Below are 27,528 nucleotides of genomic sequence, written 5' to 3'. Positions count from 1 at the left end.
GAGAGAAAAGACCACATGAATGAACCTTGAAAATATTACACTCAGTGTAAGAAACCAGACGCAAAAAGGAACACTATATGATTCCACCTGTAGGAAGTACCCAGAATAGGTAAGTCCAGAGAGACAGGAAGTAGACTAATGATTAGGGGGGCCCGGGGGAAGGGGGAGTAACTGCTTAATAGGCAAGAGGCTTCCTTTTAGGGTGATTAAAATGTTGTGGAATTAGAGGGAGGTGGTGGTATTGAATGTAGTAAATGCTACTGACTTATTCACTTTAAAACGGTTGATTTTATGTTATTAACTGTTATTGTGTTGTTGCATAACCGTTATTACATTGTTATGGTATGTTAATTTCATTTCAATAAAAACTTTCTAGAACTAAATATACCGTCTCAGTAGAAAATGTCAACACAACTGTCATGGTCCCAAATAAGTCAAGAAAAAAACCAGCAAGGATAAGAAAGATTTTAACAACACAGTTAATGAGCTTCACCTAGTAGACATGTATATAGTTCTATTTCCAATAATTGGAAAATCACATATTTTTGTCAGGTATACTTGGCACACTTACAAAAACTGATTATTGGTTATGAAAAATACCTCAATAGAACTTCTGCTTCCAACCATGTTGGCCTAAATAGGGGCCAAATTTACCTTTCTGTGCAAATGAAATAGAACTGCATTAAACAATGGTTTTCAGACATTAGGCGATGGTGATACAGGACTGTGATGCCAGGTGAAAGGGATGTAAGTGATGTGAGCCCTGTGATTGTACTGGCCTATTCCCCAGAGATACATTCCATGCTGTCGTGAGGGAGTGTGACAGTGGGTGGGGAACCTCAACTCAGAGCCTAATGGTCCTGCTGAAATGAGGAGGGAGTCAGAAAAGAAACCCTGCATTTGGGACGGCCAAAGCAGCTAGAGTTGCAGGGCAGACAGAATACCATGGAGGAGGAAGCTACATGAAAAGAGAAGCCTGGAGATCCAGATAGGGTCCCCTTGAGTCAGCCAGAAGATCGGCCTGTGCACACAGAAGAGGAAGTTGCCACAAGACCAGAGAAGCTTCTACAAGTCCACTGGGAAGATATTGGCTGAACAATTCCTGGAGCTCACACAGTTGTGTTCCAGCCAGCTGGAGCGAAAGCCCTTTTGATGCATGGAACATTGATTAGATTCCTCAGAAAGGCATTGCCTTAGCAGTCAGGCTAAATTAGCTTTAGATGAAATAACGGTTGTCCTGACAAAGCATTGAGGTCACCTGCAGAAGCGGGATAGACCCGTGCTCCCCAGAATTTGGCTCGAATGTCAAGACTGATAAGGCTACATGCACTCCGAGAGGACAGAAGCGTTATTACATCATGAGGCTTTCTGGGGAGAACAGGATGACCGCCCTAGTCAGTCCAAAAGTGGCTTCAGAGAGCTGAGGAAGGACACTCACTGACTTGAAGCTTAGAGATATACAAATAAATAGCCAATAAGCACAGGAAAAGGTGCTCAACATCATTAGCTATTAGAAAAAGCAATAAAAAACCACAATGTGAGATTGGTGGTTGAGATATCATTTCACATCCTTTAGGTTAGCTATTACAAAAAAGAAGAAAAAGAAGAAGAAGAAAGAAAGATAAGTGCTGGGGAGGATGTGGAGAAACTGAAACCCTTGTACATTGCTGGGGTGGGGATGTAAAATGGTACAGCTGCTATTGAAAACAGTCCAGTGGTTTTGCAGAAAAAGCTAAAACTAGAATTACCATAAGACCCAGCAATTCCATCCTATGCATACACCCAAAAGAATTAAAAATAGGGACCCAAACAGATATCTGGTCACTGCACAGCCCAAAGGTGGAGGCAACCCAAATTTCTTGTCCATCAGCAGGTGAGTGGATAACGCGCTGTGATCTCTGCACACTGGGGACTATCATTCATCCACAAGAGGAAATGAAGTCTGATATATGCTGCAGCATGGATGAACCTTGAGGACATTATGTGAAATGAGTGAGCTAGATGCAAAAGGACAAATGTTGTATAATTTCCCTTTTATACATTGGCTGAAATAGACAAAATCATAGAGACCAAAAATAGAATAGAGGCTACCAGGGGCTGAGCTCAGGGCCAGTGGGGACTTATGTTTAATGAATGCAAAGTTTTTGTTTGGTATAATGAAAAAATTGTGGAAATAGTGGTGATGTTTGCACACCATTTGTAAGTGAAATTAATGCCACCAATCTGTGCTCTTAAAAATGTTTAAAATGGCCCTGGCTGGTGTGGCTCAGTGGATTGAGTGCTGGCGTGGACCAAAGTATTGCAGGTTCGATTCCCAGTCAGGGCACATGCCTGGGTTGTGGGCCAGGTCCCTGGTAGTGGGTGTCAGAGAGGCAACCATTCAATGTGTTGCTCACACATCGATGTTTCTCTCTCTCTGTTTCTTCCTTCCTTCCCTTCTCTAAAAGTAAATAAATAAAATCTTTAAAAAATATAAATAAATAAACAAATAAAAACCTTTTATCGAAGAAAATGTCCACACAGAAAGTTTATATATCGTAGGTGGATAGAACATGCTGCACGTTCACAAAATGAACACATCCATGTATCCAGGACCCAGGTCAAGACAAGGCACTTCACTAGCAACCAGAAGGCCCTCCTCAAGCCCCTTGCCAGGCATTACCTCCCCCAAGGACAACCCTACACTGACTGTGACAGCAGAGATCTGTTTTAACTTTTTAAAAAAATACTTTTTATAGGTGGAATAACATGATGTGCATTATTTCATGCCTGGCTCCTTTCACGCGACATTATTTTGAGATACTTGCGGGCTGCTATGCGTTACTGCCGTTTGTTCCTTTTCATTGCTGTATACTAGTCCACAGAGTGAATACCTCACAGGTAATTTCTCTGCTGTTGCATTACTTTCAGTTTGAAATTGTTAAAAATAATGCTTTTATGAACATAGACGGCCTTGTCTTTTCATGCAGGCATTTCTGCTGAGACCTTAGGAAAAAAATTGCTAAGTCCTTGGACAATATCTTCAATTACAGTAAATAATGTCAAACTGCTCTCCAAAGTAATTTTTCTCCGTTTATCCTGATGCCAGCAGGGTGTGGGAATGCCTGTGGCTCCACATCTTTGCTGCCGCTTGGTAGCTTGGTATGGTTCATCCGTTAAATTGTAATTGTCTTCATTATGAGTTTTAGTTTGCATTTCCTTAGGATTAATAAGATTGACTATCTTTTTTGTATTCTAACTGGCTATTTGTGTATCCTTTCTTGTAAAGTTTCTATTCACATGTCTTGCTCACTTTTATTTTTTAAATTTTTTTTTCTTCCTGGCTGGCGTAGCTCAGTGGATTGAGCACGGGCTGGGAACCAAAGTGTCCCAGGTTCAATTTCCAGCTAGGGTACATTCCTCAGTTGCAGGCCATAACCCCCAGCAACTGCACATTGATGTTTCTCTCTCTCTCTCTCTCCCCTCTTCCCTCCCTAAAAATAAATAATATCTTTAAAAAAATAAAAAAAATAAAATAAAATAAATAATAAAATATTCACCAATATCTATACCAAGAAAAAAAAATTTTTTTCTTACTCACTTTTATATTAGGTTGTTGGCTGCTGAATACAAGCCCTTGGTCAAATGTGTGTGTTGTAAATTTCTCCCACTTTGTGGCTGGCCTTCACACTCTTTTTGGTGGTAAATTATGATAACCATGTTATTAATTTTAACATAATTGAACTTATCAATCTTGTTCTTTGTCATTAATGCTTACATCCAGTGTCTCTATGTTGAGATCACAAATATATTTTCCTACACTACCTTCTAGGAGTTTTATTCTTTTGCCTTTTGCAGTTAGATTAATGACATATTCAACTTAATTTTGTATGTTTTCTGTGTGGTGTAAGCTAGGGATCAATACTCTACTTTTTTTTTTTTACATATTTGTCTACTTCTATTTTTAGTAATTTTTTTCACATTTTTTATTGTTGTGCAAGTACAATTGTCTCTATTCCTCCACCACCCTCCCCCCTACCCCAGCCATCCCCACTTCCCACTCTTGATCCTACTGCCCTTTGGTTTTGTCCATGTGTTCTTTTTCTCTTTTTTGAATATATTTTATTGATTATGCTATTACAGTTGTCCCATTTCCCCCCTTCACTCTCCTCTGCCCTGCACACGCCCTCCCACGCACATTCCCCCCCTTTAGTTCATGTCCATGTGTCATACATATAAGTTCTTTGGCTTCTCCATTTCCCATACTATTCTTACTTTCCCCCTGTCTATTTTCTAATTATCATCTATGCTACTTATTCTCTGTACCTTTTCCCCTTTTCTCCCCCTCTAACTCCCCTGTTGATAACCCTCCATTGGATCTCCTTTTCTGTGGATCTGTTCCTGTTCTAGTTGTTTGCTTAGTCTGTTTTTGTTTTGGGTGTGATTGTTAATAATTGTGAGTTTGTTGTCATTCTACTGTACATGTTTTTTATCTTCTTTTTCTTAGATAAATCCCTTTAACATTTCATATAATAAGGGCTTGGTGATGATGAACTCCTTTAACTTGACCTTATCTGAGAAGCACTTTATCTGCCCTTCCATTCTAAATGAAAGCTTTGCTAGATAGAGCAATCTTGGATGTAGGTCCTTGCCTTTCATGACTTGGAATACTTCTTTCCAGCCTCTTCTTGCCTGCAAGGTCTCTTTTGAGAAATCAGCTGACAGTCTTATGGGCACTCCTTTGTAGGTAACTCTTTTTGTCTTGCTGCTTTTAAGATTCTCTCCTTATCTTTAATCTTGGGTAATGTAATTATGATGTGTTTTGGTGTGTGCCTCCTTGAATCCAACTTCTTTGGGACTCTCCGAGCTTCCTGGACTTCCTGGAAGTCTATTTCCTGTGCCAGATTGGGGGAGTTCTCCTTTATTATTTGTTCAGATAACTTTTCCACTTGTTGCTCTTCCTATTTTCCTTATGGTAGCCCTATAATTCGGATGTTGGAATGTTTAAACATGTCCTGGAGGTTCCTAAGCCTCTCCTCATTTTTTTGAATTCTTGTCTCTTCATTCTTTTTTGATTGGATGTTTCTTTCTTCCTTCTGCTCCACTGATTTGAGTCCCAGTTTCCTTCCCATCACTATTGGTTCCCTGTACATTTTCCTTTATTTCACTTAGCGTAGCCTTCATTTTTTCATCTAATTTGCGACCAAATTCAACCAATTCTGTGAGCATCCTGATCACCAGTGTTTTGAACTTTGCATCTGATAGGTTGGCTACCTCTTTGTCACTTAGTTGTATTTGTTCTGGAGCTTTGATCTGTTCTTTCTTTTGGGCCTTTTTTTTTGTCTTGACGCGCCTGCTACGTAGTGAGGGGCGGAGCCTTAGGTGTTGCCCAGGCGGGGCAACCCAGGTGGCTGGGTTGTTACGCTGTACGTGGGGCCTGTCCGAGAGGGAACAATGGTGCTTGCTTCACTCTCTGCTGGATTTCAGTCACTTCCTCCGCTATCCACAATCAAATTGGGCTCTTCTGGTGCTGATTCCCGGTGAGTGGGCTTGTGTACGTTCTAGGACCCTGTGGGTCTCTTTGTTTCCCTGTGCTGGGGCCCTGGGTTGCGTGGTCTGTGTCATTCCCCAGTTTCACCTGGTTTATCTGCGCGAATGTGGGACCGCCCAGTCCGCCAGCTGCCTTGCGAGCTGTGCCGGGCTCCACAATCTGCCACCTTGTTGGGTCCACCAGCCACCGCTTTGCCACGAGTCCTCTCTGCCCAGCTGCCCATCTCCGCCCTTCCTACTGGTCTGGATGAGTGTTTCTTCTTTAACTGCTTGGTTGTCCGACTTCCATACAGTTCAATTTTCTGTCAGTTCTGGTTGGTTTTTGTTTTTAAATTGTTGTTGTCCTTTTGGTTGTGTGAGGAGGCACAGTGTGCCTACCTATGCCTCCATCTTGGCCGTCAGTCCTTCAATATTCTTTTTTTTTTTAAGATTTTATTTATTTATTTATTTTTAGAGAAGGGAAGAAGAGAAGGAGGGAGAGAAACATTGATGTAAGAGAGAAGCATGGGCCACTTGCCTCTTGCATGAGACCCGACCAGGGCCTGAACCCACAACCCAGGTAAGTGCCCTGACCAGGGACTTCCACTTTGTGGGATGATACTTAGTCAACCGAGCCACACCGGTCAGGGCCAATATCCTTTTTTCTTTTCCCCAAATGGATATCCAGTTGTTGCAGTTAGCTTTTATGAGTTCATCCTTGTTCTCCTCACCTCGTATCCATCTCCCCTTCCTAACTTCTGGCAAGGTTTACCTATACAGACCTAAGACCCAGCTCTAGACGTACAGGTAACAAACAGCTTTGCATAGATTTTTCCATGCTTCCTATATGTGCATAAAGTCTAATCCCTATGATAATGTCTCATTTTATATTATTCATAAGGGATCTACTTATCTGATCAAATACTGACTGATATAATACTATTAAAGTGGGAAGACTCACTCTACTAGATATCAGGACTTGTTTTAAAGTTGCTGTAATTAATGCATTTTGGTATTGATACTATGATAAACAAATAATCCAAATAAATGGAACAGCTTTTGAAAACAGACCCACATATATATGAACATGACTTATAACATACGGTGGCATTATAGTCTGTCTCTCTTTCTCTCAATTTCAAGTTCCCCTGGAAGGAACTTAGGTCTGGCTGGGGCCCTCCCTCATGAACCGAGAGAGGAAGGTGGCCAGAGAATCTTCAGTGAGCCAAGCAGTTGGCACTACCTTCCTTTTCTTTCTCTTTTTTAAGTTTTTAAAAAATTGTTTTTAAGACTTGATTTTCCCCTTCCACTAAAAAAATCAGTTAAACGAAAAAAATCAGAGGACCTTATCTGAAAAATCTAAAATCTTTACACACTTTCTCTCAGTATTTCCAAACAAATTACTATTTCTTCGATAAATGGCACCAGCTTCTTGAAAAAACAAACTTAAACCTTTCAGAGAGAGAGTAGGGATGGACCATCACACTCCATGATGGGGTCAATCTGGATTCCCTCCAGATAGGATTCAATTCATTGGTGTTCTGTGGGCTTTCAGCACAGAACATGGTAAGGTGCCTCTGCCTTCTGAGATGAGACAAAGCTGGGGGGCAGTGGGAACCACTCACCTTGAGCAGCTGGAGCTAGACCACAAGGCCCCTTGCCACCCCAGAGCCTCCTGGATCCCACCCATCACCCCCCTCACGTCAAAGAGGAAGGACACTCACACATGGTTTCATGCCCAAAATCTTTATTCTTAGCATATGCTTGTGCCTGGTTAACTAGGAGAAGGACCTTGTGCGACTTTGCTAAGGTGACCTCTGGGGAACTGACCAGGTTACCAGAGCCACAGGATGAGGACTGAGAAGGTGGCAGTAGCCAAGAAGGCTAGAATAGGGTGTGGGGAGGCTTTTGAGGGTCTCTGGAGAATATGACTGGTTGGCCTCTTGGTCACCTCCAGGTGTGCGGCCGGGTGTTCACGCTGACACTGAGACAGGAGATGGGAGTGGCAGGACCTGCCCCCCTGCCTGTCTGGAAACTCATCCTCTGCAGGGCTCTGACCACTGCTTTCATCTCTCACCTGCAGGTGGGAGTCGTCCGTCAGTGGCTCCCCCAGCGCACCCCTCACTTGCTCAAACCACCGAACCGTCCTTTTGCCCAGCTGAGCATAATACCAGCTCCACTTGTCTGAAGACCCGCAGCAGGTTTCCTCGAAGGACACCCTGAAGCTCTTCCTCACTCCAGCCCCGACTCAGTAACTCTTCTATCAGAACCGGGTATGTGGATACATCCTCTAGCTCCAGAGGGAACCTGTGTAGACACCAGCCATCCAGCTGTGGGACTTGGGCCCTAATTCTGGTCTTGGGCCTCTGTCCCAATAGCCCCAGTCACTTATGGGAAATTGAAGGCCATGTTCTTCAGGCTACTGAACGCAATTTAGGAAGCTCCTTGAAGACTGGGCCTCTGCAGCATCTGCCCACCAAGCAGATGATCAGCCCACAGCAGATCTGCTGGGCTGGGAGTGGAGCTTGTGAGGACAGATGAGCTCTGCCTGGGGGAGGGGAGTTCTTAACTAGGGTGAGGACCTGGAGGGGCAGTGGGTCCAGCAAGCCACAGAAGGGACAGGGAGAGCCCAGGAAACAGGCCCTGGGAGTGGGGAAATGTTAGGTTGGCCAGAAGGCAAGAGCCTGTGATTGAGGCTTGAAGGATGGGGAATTATAACTCCCTGCTACAGTACGTCCCGAGAAAAGCCCCAGGGAAAACCACTCACCGGCCAGACCCGTCATAACTTCCACCAATCCCAATGAACTCGGATCCAATGACGGCCCTGATGTGGTCGAAGTGGTCTAGAGAGGGGAGGTTCGTGGTGGGCAGCACTAGGCTGGACAAGCCCTGGTCCGGGGAAGCTCAGCCTTGGCCAGTTCCCTGCTCACACTACTCCAGGCCACGGCAGCTGACTGCAGAGAGCTCCTGGCCAGTTGCGAGTTCTGAAGTGGCTACAGGCTGGACACTGGACCTAGAGTGAATCTCAAAGCCACTCCTTTGGACGTTTTCCTGCCCAGGAGCCACCCTGCCTCTGAGTTCCTTGGGAGCCTGGTTGGGGCCCTGCCTATCCTGTCCAGAGGGGTGGGAGTGAAAATGAGACTCAGAGGCAGAGGCAGCTGCCTGTCCAGCCCCATCAGTATTGACTATGGGTCCAGACCTGAGAGGTAGTGAAGAGCTGCGTCTACTCCCCTGGGTTGTTGGGAAGGCTGTTCATTGCCCAACAGGGGTTCTAGACAGCCCGAGCTGTCCTGAGCCCCGATGGCCACAGGCCCAAGCTAGAACTGCCCAAGGAATTGAGGTGGGGCTCACCTGCCACAGTGGACACATTAGCAAACAGGTTACACTGTAAAATCCCCATGGACAGCGTCACCATCACAATGCCACCATTCTCCTTCTGCAGGGATAAACAAAGGGATATTTAGTTTGGCCCTTCTGGCCTAACAGCCTGCCTTCTTGTGCCCTAGGGGCCCTGGTAGGACAGTGCTCAGTCCCAGCCTTAGGGGTTGGAAGACACTTCACCTCCTGTGGGTTTGTGGGCTCCTGGGTGGAACTGATTGGACTTGAGTTTCAGAGATGGGGAGGATGAACTTGCTTTGGGACTGAAAGTGAGGCCCAGGCTGGTAGCTTTGATCAGGGTCAGGGATCTTTGTATGAAGCATGCTTAGCCCTGAGTTTGAGGGCCGAGGTAGCCACTCACCAGAAGATGCAGGATGTCATCGGGAACATTCAGCAAATTGTCACACACAGCCCTGGCAGCTGAGTGGGAGAAGATCACAGGAGCCCTCGACACCTTCAGCACTTGTTGCGCCAAGGTGTCCGACGCATGGGACAAGTCCACCATCATGCCCAGGCGGTTCATTTCCCCTATCACCTTCTGCAGGGACAATGTTTTACAGGTTGGGGGAGGGGGTGTGTCAGGGATGCACATGTGTGCACGCATCTGTAAGGAAGGGGTGGGTTACGGTAGGGAACAGGAGTCCTCACCTCACCAAAGCTTGTCAACCCACTGACGTTGGTGTAGAAGTGGTGCTTAAACTTGGTGGAACTCTCTGCCCTGCAAAACAAGCAAGGGGAGGACAATCTTGTGGGCCACACCTTGGCTATTAGAGCCTGGGGACCCTGCAGTCCTTCTGTTCATCCATCCCACCTCCAGGCCAGGGTAAGGACCGAGGCTGGCTGCTGTCTGGGAGTGTGAGGGACCTGTGTCAGTCCAGCCTCCCTCTCTGGACCCCTCTGTCCTCACCTCTCTGGCAGTCTCCCTGCCAAGCCATCTACCATTCCACTGTGCTCACCAGGGTGTGCTGCAGGTGAAGGTGAGGGTCAGGTAGCGCACTCCCAGCAGATAAAAACTCCGCAGTACAGAGAAACTGCTGTCCAGTGAGTGACCACCTTCCACGCCAATGAGGCAGGCCAGCTTCTGAGTGCTGTTCAGACCTAGAAGAGGGTAGATAATCAAGTAGTCAGGGACCAGAGCCAGAAGCACCAGAGTAAGCCCTGACTACTCCCCCATCTGACAGCCCACCTTCAGCTGAGGTCACAAGCTCCAGTTCAGTGTAGGAAGCACACATGCGACGAATGAGATCGATCTGCTCCAGCGTGAGGCGCATGGCATCCTGGTCCTGGGTCTGGCAAGGGGCGTCGGCTGACCAGAACTAGGGGTAGGGCCCAGGGGTCCAGAATGAGATCAGACCTTGACCTGGCACTCCTTCTCAGCCCCCACAGCACTCATTTGGGTCAGTGGCCCAAGTGAAGCACTGTATAACCCAGTGGCACCTTAATGACTATCCAGCTTGCAGCCAGCAGCCAAACCGTGGACTCCCGACACACCACCATGGCCTGCTGTTTTGCATGTGCTGTGCGAATGCCCCAGGGCCAACCCACCACGTCCTTTGTGGTTCCGGCACCTCCCACAATAACAGGGATTTTCTGGTCACTTTCTCTGTGTCTCCACAGAACCTAGGAACCCATGTGGCCAGCTTGTCTTGGCCTCCAGTGCTCCCAAACTCCCCAGCGGCCATATGATGACACATTGTATGTCCTGTGATAGAAGACTGCCTACCCACGTTTCTGTGGCCTCCACATTCCCCAGAAGCCATGCTGTGGCACCCTGTGTGTCCCTGTGTTACCTGGGCTCCCACGAGGCCATCCCCAAGCTTGTCCAGGTTGGTCTGGCTGTGACTAAAGTTGCGCAGATTAACATTTTGTAGTCTGTTCTGAAAATGCTCTCTCAGGACCTGGGGCAGATGGTTGTGGCTGGGGGCATCAAGGCAAGGTTAGAGTAGGGACATGGGCTCCAGGTCAGGCAGGAATGGAGACATGCCTGGGCCTGTTCTCTCCCACTGTCCTGTCCTACTTCACCTCCCCACCTCACACAGACAGGACAGAGACCTCTGCAGGTCCAATTTAGGAGTGGGGGGGGTGCCACCAGAAATGGGATAATGGGGCAAAGGAGGCCTATGAATGATGGTGGAGTGTATCCAGGGGCGGTGTGAGGGAGCCTCCTCCTTGGCTCTGCAGGCTCAGGACTCCTTCCCCTCCCTAGGGGTGAGGTCAGCCACCACCGGTCTCCACCCCGCATCTACCCACCCATCCACTAGTGGGAAGTTCTGCATCAAGGCCTGTGAGCGCTCCTGCAGTCTCCTGGCTTGAAGGGGTCCTGGCGGGGTTGGGACACTCGAGACGCTGGACGTGGTCATGTCGCTGTTGGTTCCCAGCGCTGTTGGGGCTCTGGATGCAACCGGCTTGGTCTGGGCGCGGGTTACTGGCTGTGGCAGCAGAAACAGCAAGAACAGCAGGCGCAGCAGATGCTGCCAGCCGAGCACGTGGAAACACTCGAGGCCGGTGGGCTGCATGCTGCGCAGGTCCTGGCAGGCGGGCAGAGTGCGACAATGGGGTCCCGACCGTCGATTTAGGTAACTCAGCGGCTTGGCCTCGTGAGGAGAGTCAAGACACTGGAAAGACTTCACAACGCCGTCGCACTGCGTGGCCGCCAGGGGGCGGTACGGCCCTCCTGCCCTCAACCGGAGAGCACCCCAATGGGCCAGGCCGGCCTCCGCCGCGAGCGCCCTCTGGCGACGCATCGTGGGCTCTATCCTGTCGGGATCCCTCTGCCCCGCTCCTCGTCCAGACGGACAGACTGACTAAAGGAGTGGGCCCTTGGGGGAGCTGGAGCTCAGGAGTGTCCCTAATCTCACCCATAATCAGACTAGCGGAGTTTTAGTTGCAGGGATGTGCCTCACAGGTCAACTCTTCCATGAAATTCTAAGCCCCACCTCAGAAGAGTGAATTACCGGTAGATCTGTTTGACAGAAAAAAGATTTCCTGTGTGTGTGTAATAAAAATGAAATTTAAAAACAGTATTTGTGGGAAACCACTTTGTGTTAGCATCTAGTGTTGAAATGTGCTTCTGTTCATGTTAATATATATATGCAAAAAAAGAGAGACTCTAGAGGAGTATGCATACTAAACAATATAGCCATCTTGGGAAGTGGGGTACCAACTCCCTGGTCAATTGATGTGTTCTCTCTCTGTGATAGTTATCCTGGCTGAGGGAATCTGTTGGTAGTGCTGGTGAGGGCTGGCCAGGGTGGGAAGGCGTTAGTGGAGGCACCAGAGCAGTGGCTGAGCCTTGGAAGGAAGGGGCCTGGACCAGGTCAGGGGAGCCGAGAGGCATCCCAGGGTGGCCAGTGGCCCAGGCGAAGGTCTGGTGGGGGCAGGGTGACTATGCTGTCGGGGAGGAACTGGAAGACCCGAGGGTGTTAGGTTTGACACATGACCTCACCTGGGGCAGAAAGCCTCTTTCAAGACAAGGTGGTTTCCAGGCTGGCCATAGTCCTGAACGATGTAATTCGTTGTTTTCTGCAGAAAAAGCCCCAATTTAGGGAGAATTGGTCTCAGAACTGCATTTGGCTGGCATCTGAGCCTGCTGGGCCTGTACCAGATCCTAAAAGGCTGAGGGGCCAACAATGCAGACTGAAATGAGTTGTCCCCCTGTTTACATCTGTGCCTGTCCCCTGTTCTCCCAGCTGGCTTCTCGATAAGGGGGCCTCCCCTTTGGACGCCAGGAGAAGGACCTTGGCCTCTGGTGACCGCTGCTCCTGTCCATTGCTGCCCCCTCTGCATGCCTTGGTGTTAAGGACCAAGTCTGACGCAGCTACCTCCAGCTTTGGCTCTCTCAGGAAGAGGGTGGGGAGAGAGCAGGGGGAAATAAATGTTTATTCCAGCCTCTTACACAGCTTAGCCGACTTCCACGGAGGTCTTCAATTAAGTGATATTAAACAACATGATGATAACCTTGCTGATGGTTTACTAAAAATGCAAAAGCACTCACTGCACATACAGCTGTTTCCTATATTAGTCTAGATGAAAGGCGAGGGTGTAATGTTTACAGTAAAATTTTAAAATGTTATCCAGACATAAACAATTCCAAATGTCTGGTTTTGGTTGACTAAGTAAATCAAAGTTACACTTCTTTTGACAACAACTAGAAAGTTGGGGCCCTGGCTGGCGTGGCTCAGTGGATTGAGCACGGGCTGCGAACCAAAGTGTTGCAGGTTCGATTCCCAGCCAGGGCACATGCCTGGGTTGCAGGCCACGGACCCCAGCAACCGCACATTGATGTTTCTCTCTCTCTCTTTCTCCCTCCCTTCCCTCTTTAAAAAATAATAAATAAATTCTTAAAACACACACACACACACACACACACACACACACACACAAAGAGTTAGAAAATTAAAAAAAAAGAAAGAAAAGATGGGCAAGATACAAAAAGGGTCTTCTTGATGACATCAGTGAATTAACACGCTATTGAAAAATTGCTTGTCAAGGACCCAGGGAGTGTGGAAACCCAGAGATGCATCCAGCCTTTGGGCCATTTCTCCCACTAGCGGCACTGTGGGGCTAAGAAGACAGATTAGCATCCAGGGCCCAAGGTAAGGAGAGCCATGATGGACACTCCTAAGGTGAAACACCAAAGAGTGAAATCAGGCCTGCAGCAATCCGGGTTAGTCAGCTCCAGGTCCAGCCTGCTATTTTCTGCTCTGTGAGGCTGGGGCTTGCAGGAAACTTAAACCCAGGGGGAAGAGAGAGAAATGTTTTTCTTGTTCAGGTCAGTGCAGCTCCAGCAGTGGCAGCTGGCTGCAGTCTCCTACTTGTGGCCAGCACAGAGCAGCCCTGCTATGCCCATTTAGAACCCCTGCACCACCTGGGTATTCAGCCGGCCTCAGCCTCCTCTCAGAGGTCTGAGCTCCAGCAACACAAGGCCCTCCACCAAGCTTCTGTCTTCTAGTAAGCCCTAAACCACAGGTGGCAAACACAAGGCCTGTAGGCCAAATCCGGCCCTCCACCTTGTTTTATCCAGCCCCACACCTTGTTTCTACCCGGCTGCAGTGCTGAGCTCTTGCTTAATGTTAAGGAGTAGTTACATTTATACAGTCCTAAAATTACATTCAGTCCTTTGAAGGCAACTGTGAGGCTGATGTGGCCCCCGGTGAAAATGAGTTTGACGCCCCCCTGCCCTACACCTTCCCATTTCTTCCTAAGTGGACCCTGAGCTGGATCAGCTAAGGTTAGAAGGATCTTAAATGGGATTAAGGTGATTTCAGAGTGCTGTTCAGTTGCTTCAAAAGGAGTCAAGAAAGGAGAGAACAGGTGAAATGAATGGAAGGCACTACTACAACTCTCTGAGTGCCGGTGCAGAGCCCAGCCAACTGGGAGCCGGGGGGAAGAGGAAAATGTGCCCTGATGTACATTTTAGGGTATTTTTTAGTGGCTAACCTTTCTAGAACATTAGCATAGTTGAAAAATATTAAAGAGCTAGAAAGTAGGTGTATTAAAGCTCATGACATTATTTCGCATTTCCATAATTTTGTGTATCTCCAACCAGAATCATAATTTTACCATCCTGGCTTTAACGGAAGCAAACTCATAAAAAATATTTGCCAAACCTACTTCTTCACTTAGTTCATATTCTGTTGAGAGAGTGCACATGTGACAATTTCTCCTGACCAAATAATTTTTAAGTAACTGCAGTTCACTGTAACTTCTTTTACAAGATGCCACTATGATGGTATAGCTACTTTCATTCATGAAGTTAAAGATATTCCACTGTGTATATATTTCCATTATTTCTACTGAAAATTCAGGTCAGTATTGTTGTTCCTCAGGTTAATATGATTTTTTAAAAATATAACTGCTTTTATGACTATCAGTATTATTTTTATTAGCCATTATCAATGATCATGTTTATTATTATTAGCTGTGATTAACTCTTTTAAAAAAGATTTTATTATTTTTAGAGCAGGGAAGAGAGAAAGAGAAGGAGAGGGGAGCATCAATGCGTAGCTGCCTACCATGCGCCCCCTACTGGGGACCTGGCCTGCAACTCAGGCATGTGTACTAGACTGGGAATTGAAATGGCCAAGGGGCCCTTTCATTTGCAGGCCAGCATGCAAACCACTGAGCCACACTAGCCAGGGCTGATTATTAACTCTTAATGTATTAACTCTTAATTTTAGCAATAAGTGCAGTTGCCATTACTATTAATGCCCTGGGGGTAAGATGGGGTGGTTGTCTTTAAGTAGCCTGTGACTCTCAGAGAGGAAGTCCCTGCAGAGCCAGGGACAGGTGGGCCTACATCCAGGGCAGTACAGCCATTGGAGGCCCATGGCCCATATGTAGCCTGACATTCTGGGCTCTCTCCAAATAGGCACAAAAGTCATTTGTAATCCAGGCAGGTTCCCTTCTTGGGGATGTGAACTGGAATTCCCTCAGTGGGTCAAAATGGGGACTGGGAGGAGCTACTCAGAGGGTACCCAGAGTAGGGTCCACCTTCTTGTGGCCAGAGCCACCCATGTCTTCCTCCACTACTGAGCCCAACCACCAGGGTTTCTTCAGGCCACTACCAGCAGGTCTTCCTGGTGGCTGGCCTGCAGGGTCCCCACCAACCGCCAGCATTGGGAGCCTGCGCCATCAGACCCACACAGAGAAAGACACTCACACCTGGTTCCAGTCTAAAATATTTATTTTCAGGAAATACTTGTGCCTGCATGAAGGGGGAACTTTGTGGGGTCTCCACAGCTACTAAAGTCACATCTGACAGGATTAACTGGGTCACCAGAGCCACAGAATGACAACTGGGAAGACAGCAATAATTGTGAGGCTTGGGATCATGTGGGGGGATGAATCTGAGAATGAATTCTTAGATGACAACTCAGACATCCTATGCCTAGGAGTCTCGGTTAGTTTCTGGTCTGGAACCATCAGTTTCTGTCTCTGAGGTGGCTGTGGGAGGACGGAGCGGCAAGGGCTGTCCAGCTGCTCAGTCGGGAATTCATCCTCTAACGGCCTCTGCTCCTTCTTTTTGTCTCGCACCTAGAGGCAGAAGTTGGTGGTCAGCAGCTCCCGCACCTTCCCCTGACACACCTGCTTAGACCCCTGAGTGACTCTTTTGCCCAGCCCAGCATACCTGTTCCACTCGTGCGAAGACCCGCAACAGGTTTCCTCGAAGGACGCCCTGGAGCTCCTCCTCACTCCAGCCCCGTCTCAGCAACTCCTCTATCAGTACCGGGTATGTGGACACATCTTCCAGCCCCTGAGGGAAACTGTATGGCCGCCAGGCAGCCAGATGTTGGAGCCCAGACCTGTTCCCTGCTCCTGACTCAGAACCACAGCGCTATGTGTCCGAGGTCCACTGAACCCCAGCCCTGGTCAGATATGGGAAATGGAGGCTGGGAGACAGTAAATGATTCACTTCCGTGATTCATCTTTCAGAACCAAGACCTCCTTGAATACTCATCAAAACTCATTTGAATTGAATTGTTAAGATCTATGCCTTTCACTGAATGCAAATTTCTTCTCTATATATAAAAAGAAGAAAAGCTTTTTAAAAATTGGGTTGAACCTCTACACGCACAGACCCAACTACAAGCAGAAAAGATGGTCAGCCTGTACCAGACATTGCTAAAAGTCTGCTCAGATGCAGTGTGTCTGCCTGCACCCACTGGGGATGAGTGCACATGCTGGGCAGATGAGCACTGTCTGGTGGCTCAGCCAAATATGATGACCTAGAGTGTGGCTAATAGGCCACAGACAGACAGGAGGGCCCAGGAAACAGACACCGGGAGGGAAGATGCCAGGTGGGCCAGCAGGCCTGTGGCTGCAGTCAAGGTCCAAAGGCCGGGAGGACCAGGCTGTGGTGGGCACAGAGACTGTGAAGGCCCCACTGCTGCACAGCCAGCCCCTGACAAGCCACAGGCGAGCACTCACCGGCTGGTCCCATCATAATCTCCGCCGACACCAATGGACTTGGATCCAATGACTGCCCTGATGTGGTCGAAGTGATCTAGGGGACAGAGAGTCAACGATGCGGGGCTTCCCAGGCTGGGCTGGGGAGTGGGGACTGGCCTCTAGCGATTCCCCTTCTTGCAGCCTGTAGGCGGTGCAAGCCAATTACTTCATGGCCTGGCGCCCAGTGTGCCAACCTGAGAGCCCTGAGGTTTGACCTGATGTGATCCCAGCTGGCTCTATACTGGACTTCACATCTGGGGTAGATCCTGGAGCCACCAGTTTGGGCCATTTCACATCAGGATTCTCCCTGCCTGAAGTCTCCGTGAGAGCCCGTGAGTGCTCCCTTCCATTCGTGTGGAAGAGGAGAGAGGGACAAAGAGTACAATGGACAAAGATCACTGAGACCCAAGGGGCTTCCCACTCCCTTGGCCAGAGGCAGGAACAGGGCACTTTGGGAGCCCCTACAGAGGCTTCATGTCCGACTGCTTATAGTCACCGGTACTGTGCTATCCACTCTGCAGCTCCAGTTCTACGTGGCAGCAAGGTGCTGTGTGCTGTCTGTTTTGGGGTTTTTGCTTATTGCCAATGGGTGGGTCACATGTGTTGGCTGCTCTGAGGTCCCCCTCCAAAGCTTCAGGTCCAAATCAGAGCTGCTCAGAGAGCTCAGGGTGGGCTTACCTGCCACAGTGGATACATTGGCTAACAGGTTGCACTGCATCACCCCCATAGACAAGGACACCATCACGATGCCACCATTCTTCTTCTGCATGGGTAGACAAGTGGACTCTCAGCCTGGTCTCCCCCCACACCCAGCACAAGCACCTGCCTGTCCACCCGCTGGGCCCCTTTGAGGAAGGTGTTCAGCCCTGGCTCTGAGGTCAGAGGAGACTTCATCTCTCTGGTTTTTTGAATAGAGGAGTCTCGGCCCTGGTTTAGGTGGTGTTTTGGCCCTGGGTTTGAAGAGTTAGAGGAGTATTTACCACCTAGAACCCTCTCTTTGGTTCAAGATTTCAGGGATGTGGACTGGGAATTTGTGGGGCAGATGTCCAGCCCAGGGTTTGAGGGAGTTGAAGGAGCTGGGGCTCATGTTCAAGGACTCTTCGTTCAAACCTCTTGCTTTAGGTTCAAGGGCCAGGGCAGTCTCTCACCAGAAGCTGCAGGATATCATCAGGAACGTTCCGTGCATTCTCGCACACCCCCCGGGCGGCCGAGTGGGAGAAGATCACAGGTGCCTGTGACACTTCCAGGGCCCGTCGCGCCACGGCGTCTGAGACATGGGACAAGTCTACCATCATGCCCAGGCGGTTCATTTCCATCACCACCTTCTGCAGGTACAGGTTGAGGAGAAGGCATCAGGGGTGCACATGTATGTGCGTTTATTTGTAGGAAACAGGTGGGATGTGTACATGCATGTGGGGAGGGTAGGAAACTAGGGCTCTCACCTCACCAAAACTGGTCAGCCCGCTGACATTGTCGTAGAAGTGGTGGATGCCCTTAGCTGAGCTCTCTGCCCTGCAAGATGGCCGGAAGGCAGTCTGACTGGTGGCCAGGACTTGGCCACCAGAGCCTGATGCCCTGCTGAACCCTTTATCCCCACACCCCCTTAGAGCAAGAGCAGGAACCCAAGCTGGGCTGTGCCTGGCAGTAGAAGGGCCCTGCTGGGGATCCAGTCTTGCTCAGTTTACCCAGCTCCCCTCCCCACTTCAGGGTCAGAGCCAGATCCCAGGGGTCAAGTGTGGTCTGGGTCCCAGTGCTGCAGTGGGCCCGTGCCATCTGTGCTGTGCTCACCAGGGTGTGTTGCAGGTATGGGTGAGCGTCAAGTATCGCACACCCAGCACATAGAAGGTACGCAAGACGGAGAGGCTACTGTCGAGTGAGTGGCCGCCCTCCACACCAATGAGGCAAGCCAGCTTCCGGGTACTGTTCAGAGCTGGGGGCAAGTAGGTCAGGTGGTCACTTCCAGAGGCTAGGGTAGCGCAGTCAAGTCCCTAACGCCACCCCACCAGCCTTCCTACCTTTAGCTGAGGTCACTAGTTCCAGTTCAGGATAGGAGGCACACATACGGTGGATGAGGTCAATCTGCTCCAGGGTGAGGCGCAGGGCATCCCGTTCCTGCGTCTGGCACGGGACGTAGGCTGACCAGAACTGGGGAAAGCCAGGGATCGGCTTGGGCAGGGGCTTCTTTGGAGCTCCTCCTTTCACAGCTTCCATGGCCCTCACAGCACCCGGTGGACCCAGAGTTCACATGTAATGAACTGCTTGTTCCATGGTACCTGGATACGCACCAAGCTGGTTCACCATGGCCCCACGCAGCCCCCAGCATCCATGTCGTGCCACTTTTTGGGTCACTATGGTAACTGAATTCCCATGTAACTAACATATCATGATCTCTAGGGCCCAAGAGATTCCATATTCCTAAGCAGCCAGTGGCACCTTGTATGTCCCTGCCCCATACCTGTGCACCCACGAGACCGTCTCTGAGCCTGTCCAGGCTGGTCTGGCCATGGCTGAAATTGTTCAGGTTAACGTCCTGTAGCTGGTTGTGGTAAAACTGCCTCAGGACTAGGGGCATGTCGTTGTGGCTGGAAGGAGGTCAAGGAAAGGTCAGGTCAGGGGCAAATGGGTGGACTCCTTCAGGCCTGGGGATAAGCTAAGACATATTGCCCTGCCTGGGCCAGCCCAGGCGTTCCCCACCCCACACTGTCACACAGACTAGTACACTAGGACCCTCCAAGGCCTGGGCTAAGGCATTCCCACTAGGGAGAAGGTGACAGAGGAGGGGAAAGGGCTTCCATGAATAATGAAAAAGGGCATCGAGGAACAGTGTGAGGGAACCTCCTCATTGGCCCTGCATGCTCAGGACTCCCTCCTCAGCCCAGGGGTGAGCCTGGCCTCCACAGCTCCCTCCCAACACCCACCGCACTTACGCACCCATCCACCAGTGGGAAGTCTCGCATCAAGGACCGAGCACGATCCCGCAGATTCAGGGCGTTAGGAGTTCCTGGCGAGGTGGGGGCACTAAGGGTGCCTGTCGCAGTAGAGTCAGTAGGGGTTCCTGACCTAGTTGGGGCACTGGAAGTGCCAAGTGTGGGTGGGGTGCTAGCGGTGTCCAGCGCTGTTGGGGCGCTGGTGGCGCCCGGCGTGGTCTGGGCGCAGGTTACTGGCTGCTGCCACAGCAGCAACAGCAGGAACAGCAGACGCAGCAGAGGCCGCTGGTCGAGCATGCGGGGACACTCGAGGCCCGCGGGCCGCATGCTGCGCAGGTCTGGGCAAGCTGGCAGGGGCTGGTCTCGAGGGCCTGAGAGAGGCAGTAGAAGCGTAGAAGGCGACGAAGGGGTCCCAACGGTCGGCTCAGGTGACTCAACAGTGCGGCCTCGCGAGAGGCGTATGAAGTCACAGGACCTTGCTACGGGAAAGCAGAGAGCTGCGTTGCTGTGCTGCGCTCCCACCAGGAGGTGGCCCCGCCCTCCCGCTTCCGGCCCAGAGGGCGCCCCGGTGGTGCTGGGTCGGCTTCCCGTGCTTGCGCCAACTAGCCTCCCATGGCAGGCGGGCTCCGCATCCTGCCCCTCTCCCTACACCCACTGCTCCGATGGAGCTGACCCAGGTTTCTTTTCCTCCCACTTACTGGAGCCTTGCTCTCAAGAAAGAGGGCCTGGAGTGATTCTGCCTCAGGGTGGTCCTCGGCCCTGTGACCTCTCCCAACCACATCATGTCCCATCTGCCTGTCGTATGTCTTAGACACGCCTAGGGCCATGCACCGGTGCCTCTGTGATCACAGTGTTCTCTGGGCATCCTGTTTTCCTGTGCTGGGTCACTTGGGTTGAGTGTGGGGGAGGAGATAGACTCTGGACACAAGGGGTTAAGTTTATGGACTCTGGATTCAGGAAAAACCCCCTGCCCCTGACCTTCTCTTTCCCCTACCTTATTCCCCAACCTGCCTGTCCACCCCTGGGGACTCCAGTCAGGAACTGGGAAATGTCAGAAGCCCCTCTTCCCCATCTTCCCCAGGCAGCCTCAGGAAAGAGCTCTTTCCTCAGTACACCTACATCTCCCCAGGGTCTGAATGGAGGGACTTTGGGGATGTGAACTGGGCAAGCATCTGGAGAAAGTCAGGAACATTAAATTTACACAACAGAGCAGAAACGGAGATACTAGGCCATTGTAGTGGAAGGAAATGAGTCATTTCCAGGGCAGCAGAGCCCCCAATCCCAGCAACATCTCTCCCAGAGCTGGTGGCTGACCTGCTGGCCAGGATCCCTCCTACCTCAGCGTGGAAGCCCCCAACCTTGTTGAGGTCAGCAAGAAAGGTTCTAAGCAAAGGCCTGGCACTTTCTGTGGCACCACCCACCTTATCCTGTGGCTCCTCTGGCTCTAGCTCTCTCAGAAAACGTTGAAGACTAAGTTCCTGTCCTTGCGTGACAAGCCCCACCTGATTCCCAGACTCAGGTTCTCATTCTAGCTGTCTCTTCCAGGAACCTCCACCCACGCACCCACACCCTCACACACACATGCACATACATATATGGAAGATATGCCTTATCACAGTTTGCATATTTTCCTTCCTCAAAAGGCAGCCATTGTTGATCTTGCTAGACATGCAGTAACGACAAAGGCATCTCACTTCCATTCAGCCTTCTCCCTAATCCCTATCTTTCTCTCTAGCACTCTTGCCAGGATCTGCATCCAACACTCTTAGGGCTGCTTTTTAATTTTATTTATTTTATTTATTTTTAGAGAGGGAAGGGAGGGGGAAAGAGAAGTAGAGAAACATCAGTGTGTCGTTGCTTCTTGTGTGCTCCCTACTGGGAACCTGGCCTGCAACCCAGGCATGTGCCCTAGACTGGGAATCGAACCAGTGACCCTTTAGTTTGCAGGCCAGCACTCAATCCACTGAACCACACTAGCTAGGGCAGGGCATGCTTTTTGATAGAAATGAATGATGACTCAGGTCCTCTAGCAGCCAGACTCTTCCTTATCAGTCAGTGCAGAAGCTCCAGCACATAAGGTCCCCAAAGCAAAGTTTCAAGTGGTATCTGACAGGTTTGACATGTCTGACTGGGCTGCTTCTGGGGACCAGATATTCTGGTGACTTAGGTGTGAAGCCCACAGGGTTTGGGACTCTTGTTCTGAGGTTGGTTTGCATGCTGTCCCATGTCCTTGAGGTAGTGCCATAACCTGGGGTGGGGGGGGGGAGCAGGTTGGAAGGCCCTCAGGTATAGGAGCTTGAGGTATACAGAAATGTATTTAGCCATCTGTTATCCTACTGTCCAGGGAGGCCCTCCACAGAGTCTCCAGGATTCAGATAGCAACTCCTGAACTGTGACATTCAGTTGCCTAGAGATGGGGAGCATATCATGGAGTACTCTGCCAAATCCAGAGTCTTTTGGTGACTTACTCTCTGTAAAAACAGGGGCATCTGGATTGCTCAGGTTCAGGTTTTGCTGACACCTCTCCTTCCTCCTCCTCATCTTCCTCCAGACAGCAGTCTGTGTGGTTGCCCCTGCTGGAGGTGGCAAGCAAACTCAGTGAGGCTACGGCCACTTTTTTCCAGCACGTGGACTACACCTGCACACAGAGGATGCTCAACAAACATCCGTTGAAGAACGGGTAAACTTGGAGCTCAGGAGGCTGCCTTCCTGTCTTTCACAGGGCAAAGGCAGGTGACAAGAGTGCCGGCACGTCAGAGCAGCCAATGTTGCTGTGTACTTGGAGCTGTGCTACAGGTTTGATGAGCTTTCCTCACGATAGCCCATGGGGTAGGGTTCTGGCCAGCCTCCTATTCTAGGAGAACACTGAAGCTCAGCTAGATAAACCTCACTTTCTCATCCGAGAGCTGGCAGGTGGAGCTGGAATCTAAAACTAGTTTCCTTAACCCCAGGCTTTTCAAGCTTCCCCCCCACCCCCCAATTCTATTCTCCCTCTGTGATAACTCTAGGTACAAAGCAGTTGCCCAAGCTGATGGATGCCCTTTGCTGACATCTGAACTCCTCTGTCTGGAGTCCTCTCTGAATCCAAATCCATAATGCTGGGCAAGGGAATTTCTAAATTTGGGGGCAGCTAGTGAGGACAGTGGAACTGAGAGTTTGTGGAGGACAAATGTATTTAGCCATCTGTTATCCTACTGTGCAGGTGCTTCAGGCCCCAAGGGGACAGAACTTTGGAGAATGCCCACGAGTCACTTGGTAAGGAGGCCTGCCCTGTCTGCTTCTGCACATGCCCCATCATTCCTGTTCACCACTGCCAGGCTCACCAGGGTTGGCTTGAACTGGCCCTATCTTCAGTGAGGGTTCATGGGACACAAAGAAGCCATCTGGAGAAGCCAGCAGTGGTGGGAGAGTAGTCCATTGGCCCTGGAACAGAACTCTCCTTGAATCTGGCTGAGGGGGAGGACAGGTGTGGGGAGAACGGTTGCTGAGAACGCAATGATGCCCTCTTGGGCAAGTTAGACAAGGATTCCTTGAACTTCTCAACTTCCAGTTTCTGCCTCTCTCACCAGAAGAAGCCTTGACTACCTTACATACACCCATTTCTCCAGATATCCTTTACTGATCATCAGCTGGCGCTGGCTCTTTGCTTGGGGTATACAGTAAAGGGGCTGGACGAGTCTTTTTTTAAAAATTTAAGATATATATATTTTAAATTTTATTTTAATCGCTGTTCAAGTAGTTTTCTGTCCTTTGCTCCCATCCCAGCCCATCCACCCTGGACAAGTCTTCAGCTATCTATCGTACGTGCTGTCATAAGCACGAAGAAGGGTGGGCTGTGAGGGCACCAGGTGCGGGCAGCCACTCTTGACCAATCAAACATTTATTTCACGGGACATGTGATTCCTCATTCAGCCTTAAGTTAAAACTTGCTATCTCTTTGCTCAACCTAGCCTGCTCATCTCTCAGGCTTGTCAGACCTGTCTTCCGTAATGACATGCTGTGCACCGCACACCCTGTCCCATAGGCCTCTGTGCTTCTGGTGTTTAACTCAGTGAGCCAGCCCTCCTCCGCCTGCTTTCCACAGTGCCCGCGGGCCAGTTCACCCTGTGAAGGTAGGTGCCCTTCTGGGGCCTCACTGAATCCAAATCTGGCTGAACATCAGGCTGCACCTGAGAAACTCTTACTTTTTGTTTCTTTTAACTTTTTAGGTATATTTTCAAATAGATGAAACAAGTAGAGAAAAGAGTATATTGAACCCCAGCTTCAACAATTATCGACTGATTGGCCAATCTTGTTTCATTTATACCATATACATACCGTTCTACAGAATATTTTAAAGGAAATCAGACATTTATTTTAGCCATATTTAAGTTTGTATTTCTAAAAGGTCCTAACAGGGACTTTGAGTTTGATCAAGGTAGAGAATCTGAATAGGCATTTTTCCAAAGATGTACAGATGGTCAACAGGTAAATGAAATGGTTCTCAACATTAGTAATCATCATGAAATGCAAAACAAAACCACAATATCACCTCACATATTAGATACCACCTCACACCTATTATTTTTTTTAGATTTATTTATTTATTTTTAAGAGAGGAGAAGGGAGGGAGAACAAGAGGGAGAAAAACATTGATTTGTGAGAGAAACATCCATCAGTTGCCTCTCACACGCCCCCAGTAGGGGACCTGGCCCGCAACCCAGGCATGCACCATGACTGGGAATTGAACTGGCAACCTTTTTTGGTTTGCAGGCTGGCACTCAATCCACTGAGCCACACCAACCAAGGCCTACTGTTAAACAAACAAACAACCAGATGAAATAACAAGTGTTGGCAAAGATGTGAAGAAAAGGGAACTCCTGTGCGCTGTTGGCAGAAAAGAAAATTGGTGCAGCCACTATGAAAATAGTATGGAAGTCCCTCAAAAAATTAAAAACAGAATTACCATATGGCTCAGCAATTCCACTTCTGAGTATATATAGTCGAAGAAAAGAAAACGCTAACTCAAAAACGTATGTGCACCCCCTTGTTAACTGCAGTGTTTTCTCCAATAGTCAAGATATGGGAATAGCCCATCTGCCTATCAATGAGTGAATGGATAAAGAAAATGCGGCATTTATATGATAGTGGAATACTATTCAGCCATAAAAAGAAGGAAATGTTGCCATTTGTGACGTGGATGAATCTTGAGGGCATTATGCTAAGTGATATTAGTCAGACAGAGAAAGAAAAATACCATGATATCATTTATATATGGACTCCACAATAAAAACAAAAATGACCTCATAGATACAGAGAACAGATTAGTGGTTGTCAGAGGGGAGGAAATGGGTGAAATGGGTGAGGGGGTTAAAAGGCACAAACTTCCACCCTGACCAGTATGGCTCAGTTGGTTGGGTGTCCTCCCGCAGAGTGAAAGGTCACCTATTTGATCCCCATCAGGGAACAAGCCTGGGTTTCGGGTCTGGTCCCCGGTCGGGGTGTGTTCGAGAGGCAACCGATCCATGTTTCTCTCCCACATCAATGTTTCTCTCCCTTTCTCTATCCCTTCCCCTTTCTCCAAAAGTAAATGAATAAAATCTGAAAAGGTACAAACTTCCATTCATAAAACAAGTCACGAGGACGTACTCTACAGCAAGGTGACTGTATTAATGGTATGTATTGTATAGCTGAAAGTTGCTAAGAGAGTACATCTTTAAAGTCTCACCATTGGGGAAAAATGTGGTAACTATGTATGGTGACAGACATTAATGACTCACTGTGGTGATCATTTTATAATATATACAAATATCAAATCATTCGGTGTTGTATACCTGAAATGTATATATCCATTATACCTAAATATAAGTACAGAAAACTCACTTCACTACCATGCTATTATGGCACCTCAAAAACTCAATACTTCCTTAATATCATAAATCACCTATCATGTTCAAAATTCCGACTCCTGATTTTTAGATAACTTATGTAGATAAATCCCCCCCGTCCTCACCATGGGTTGCTCTTCCTTGTAATCCTTTAAAATAATTTTTTATTTACTGTGTAATTCTGAGCAAGTTCTTTTTATCCCCCTGAGCCTGTTTCTTCACATAAAAAAATAGGGCTTCACTGTACATTTAGCACAATATTCTCCTTTGGCAAAGGTTTCCCTGGGCCCATTTCTGTTCTCTACAACCTGATCCTTTCCAGCGTGTAAGCACTTTTAAGTGTTTTGTGGAGTACTATATTTGACACTGAAGTAGTCATCATTTCAGGCGTAGCTTGTATAACATTGCAGAGCCTGGAGCCTAGGAGAGGGTGAGAGGATGCTATGTGCTTAATTTGCCAGTTTGGTAAAATACCGTACTCCTCTCTCCTCTTCCGCCATCACCAACAGATGAGGAAAAAGGCAGACTAGAAATGTACACCAAGCAATACTTCTGTATCAGTCCACCTTTTATTTTTTCACCAGGACTTCCCAAGGCTAATTTCACCAAGAGTGCTCAAGCTTTCCAAGTATTGATAAAGAAAACTCTCTACTGCCAGTCACATCAGCTTTCCCTTTTATGGGGGCTTAAAGAATGTTGTGGAGGCAGAAAATAAAATCTAAGTGTTACAAACTAAAAGTTGAAAGAGACTTTATCTTTGGTGTGCATTTTGGAATGTGAGTTTTCTCAATCCAATGAGTGCTGCCCCAGTGGTAACTGTTATTAGAACTCAGAAAAACATCATTTTTTTGTTGGAGATCATGACATAATATAAAACCAAAGTGTACTTTATTTTTCACGACTCGTGAAAGATTACAAAGAGTCATACTTAGCTGCTCTCCAGACCTGCAGGGAGGTGAGTGGGCAGCCCGCAGCATCCTACTTTGGAGTGTGCTCATCCCCGCAGCAGCACACAGGGAAAGATCACTGTTATGGCACCACATTCATGTCAGCTGGGCCAAAGGCTCTCTCACTGAAGACCCCAGTCCTGGAAGGCTTCTCTTCCTGCGAGCTGCCAGTTCAATCTTCTGAACCAGGCCCACATCCCAGGGGTGAGTAACAAAGCTGATGATGGTGCCTGGCAACTCACTCCCTACACGGCCCACCCTCCCGGCTCTGTGGATGTAGTCTTGCAGGGTGAGAGGGAAATCATAATTGACAACTAGCTCCACATGGGTACTGTCCAGGCCCCGAGAAGCTATATCTGTGCAGAGAAGTATGTCTCGGTAGCCCTTCTGGAAGCTCTGGAAGATACCTGCCCTCATTGAGGCTGGCATTTGTCCCTGCAGTCTTAGGTGTTGGATTTTGTGGTCATCCAGAATATAGCCTAGCCAGTTCACAGTGCTAGAGCTATTACAGAACACCAGAACAGTTCCTGAGGAGCAAGTCCTATCTGCTCTGTCATGCCGCTTGAGGATCTGCACCAACTCAGCTACCTTCTCTGCTCCCTTCAGCCTCATGAATGTCTGTCTGACATGTGGCATGATACAGTGGAGCTTGGAGCTGGTGATAGTGGTTAGAGACTCTGAGCTGGCGACTTTACTCAGCAGCTGGTCTACACCTTCGGGAAATGTGGCCCCTACTAGTACCAACTGAGCTTTAGGATTAAAGGGGTCTTTTAAGTCATCTGGGTCTTCTGCTACATGGCTCTTCCCTAAGATGTAGTCCACGAGTTCCAGGAAACTTTCATCCAATAGCGTGTCTGCCTCATCCAATACCAAGAAGGAGAGCTGCTCCAGGCTGATCAGTTGCCGTTTCAGAGTCTTCCACAGAGCTCCCGGAGTGGCCACTAGTACATC

The 27,528-nt window shown here is 48.8% G+C and overlaps 2 protein-coding genes across 6 annotated transcripts; both read right to left on the bottom strand.

The window, feature by feature from the left end:
* Positions 1 to 7,342: 7,342 nt before the first annotated feature.
* On the bottom strand, positions 7,343 to 11,647 carry LOC123805982 (dipeptidase 3-like). Its single transcript, XM_045818911.1, has 10 exons — positions 11,137 to 11,647; positions 10,677 to 10,803; positions 10,073 to 10,202; positions 9,843 to 9,984; positions 9,535 to 9,604; positions 9,248 to 9,424; positions 8,860 to 8,944; positions 8,276 to 8,351; positions 7,680 to 7,815; positions 7,343 to 7,585 (listed from the first exon to the last, which is right to left on the bottom strand). Exons 1-10 carry the CDS (start codon positions 11,628 to 11,630, stop codon positions 7,343 to 7,345), a joined length of 1,680 nt encoding a protein of 559 aa, XP_045674867.1. The 5' UTR covers positions 11,631 to 11,647.
* Positions 11,648 to 15,564: 3,917 nt separating this feature from the next.
* LOC123805980 (dipeptidase 2-like) lies at positions 15,565 to 26,669 on the bottom strand. 5 transcript variants are annotated; one of them, XM_045818906.1, is made up of 11 exons: positions 26,559 to 26,669; positions 19,768 to 20,242; positions 19,292 to 19,418; positions 18,852 to 18,981; positions 18,625 to 18,766; positions 18,279 to 18,348; positions 17,985 to 18,161; positions 17,515 to 17,599; positions 16,816 to 16,891; positions 16,016 to 16,151; positions 15,565 to 15,921 (listed from the first exon to the last, which is right to left on the bottom strand). In XM_045818906.1, the coding sequence occupies exons 1-11, from the start codon at positions 26,626 to 26,628 to the stop codon at positions 15,661 to 15,663; spliced, it is 1,749 nt and encodes a 582-aa protein (XP_045674862.1). In that variant the 5' UTR covers positions 26,629 to 26,669; the 3' UTR covers positions 15,565 to 15,660. The 5 variants fall into 5 exon arrangements, with proteins under 5 accessions (XP_045674862.1, XP_045674863.1, XP_045674864.1 ...); XM_045818907.1 differs by lacking the exon at positions 26,559 to 26,669 and adding an exon at positions 21,185 to 21,316; XM_045818908.1 differs by lacking the exon at positions 26,559 to 26,669 and adding an exon at positions 20,462 to 20,581.
* Between the last annotated feature and the right edge of the window lie 859 nt (positions 26,670 to 27,528).

The sequence above is a fragment of the Phyllostomus hastatus genome, unplaced genomic scaffold (assembly GCF_019186645.2).
Source record: "Phyllostomus hastatus isolate PE091 unplaced genomic scaffold, TTU_PhHast_1.1 phas_scaffold_345, whole genome shotgun sequence".
In the NCBI taxonomy this organism is placed as follows: domain Eukaryota; kingdom Metazoa; phylum Chordata; class Mammalia; order Chiroptera; family Phyllostomidae; genus Phyllostomus; species Phyllostomus hastatus.
Note: the sequence above shows the minus strand (reverse complement) of the source record. Positions and strands in the feature narration are given on the sequence as shown.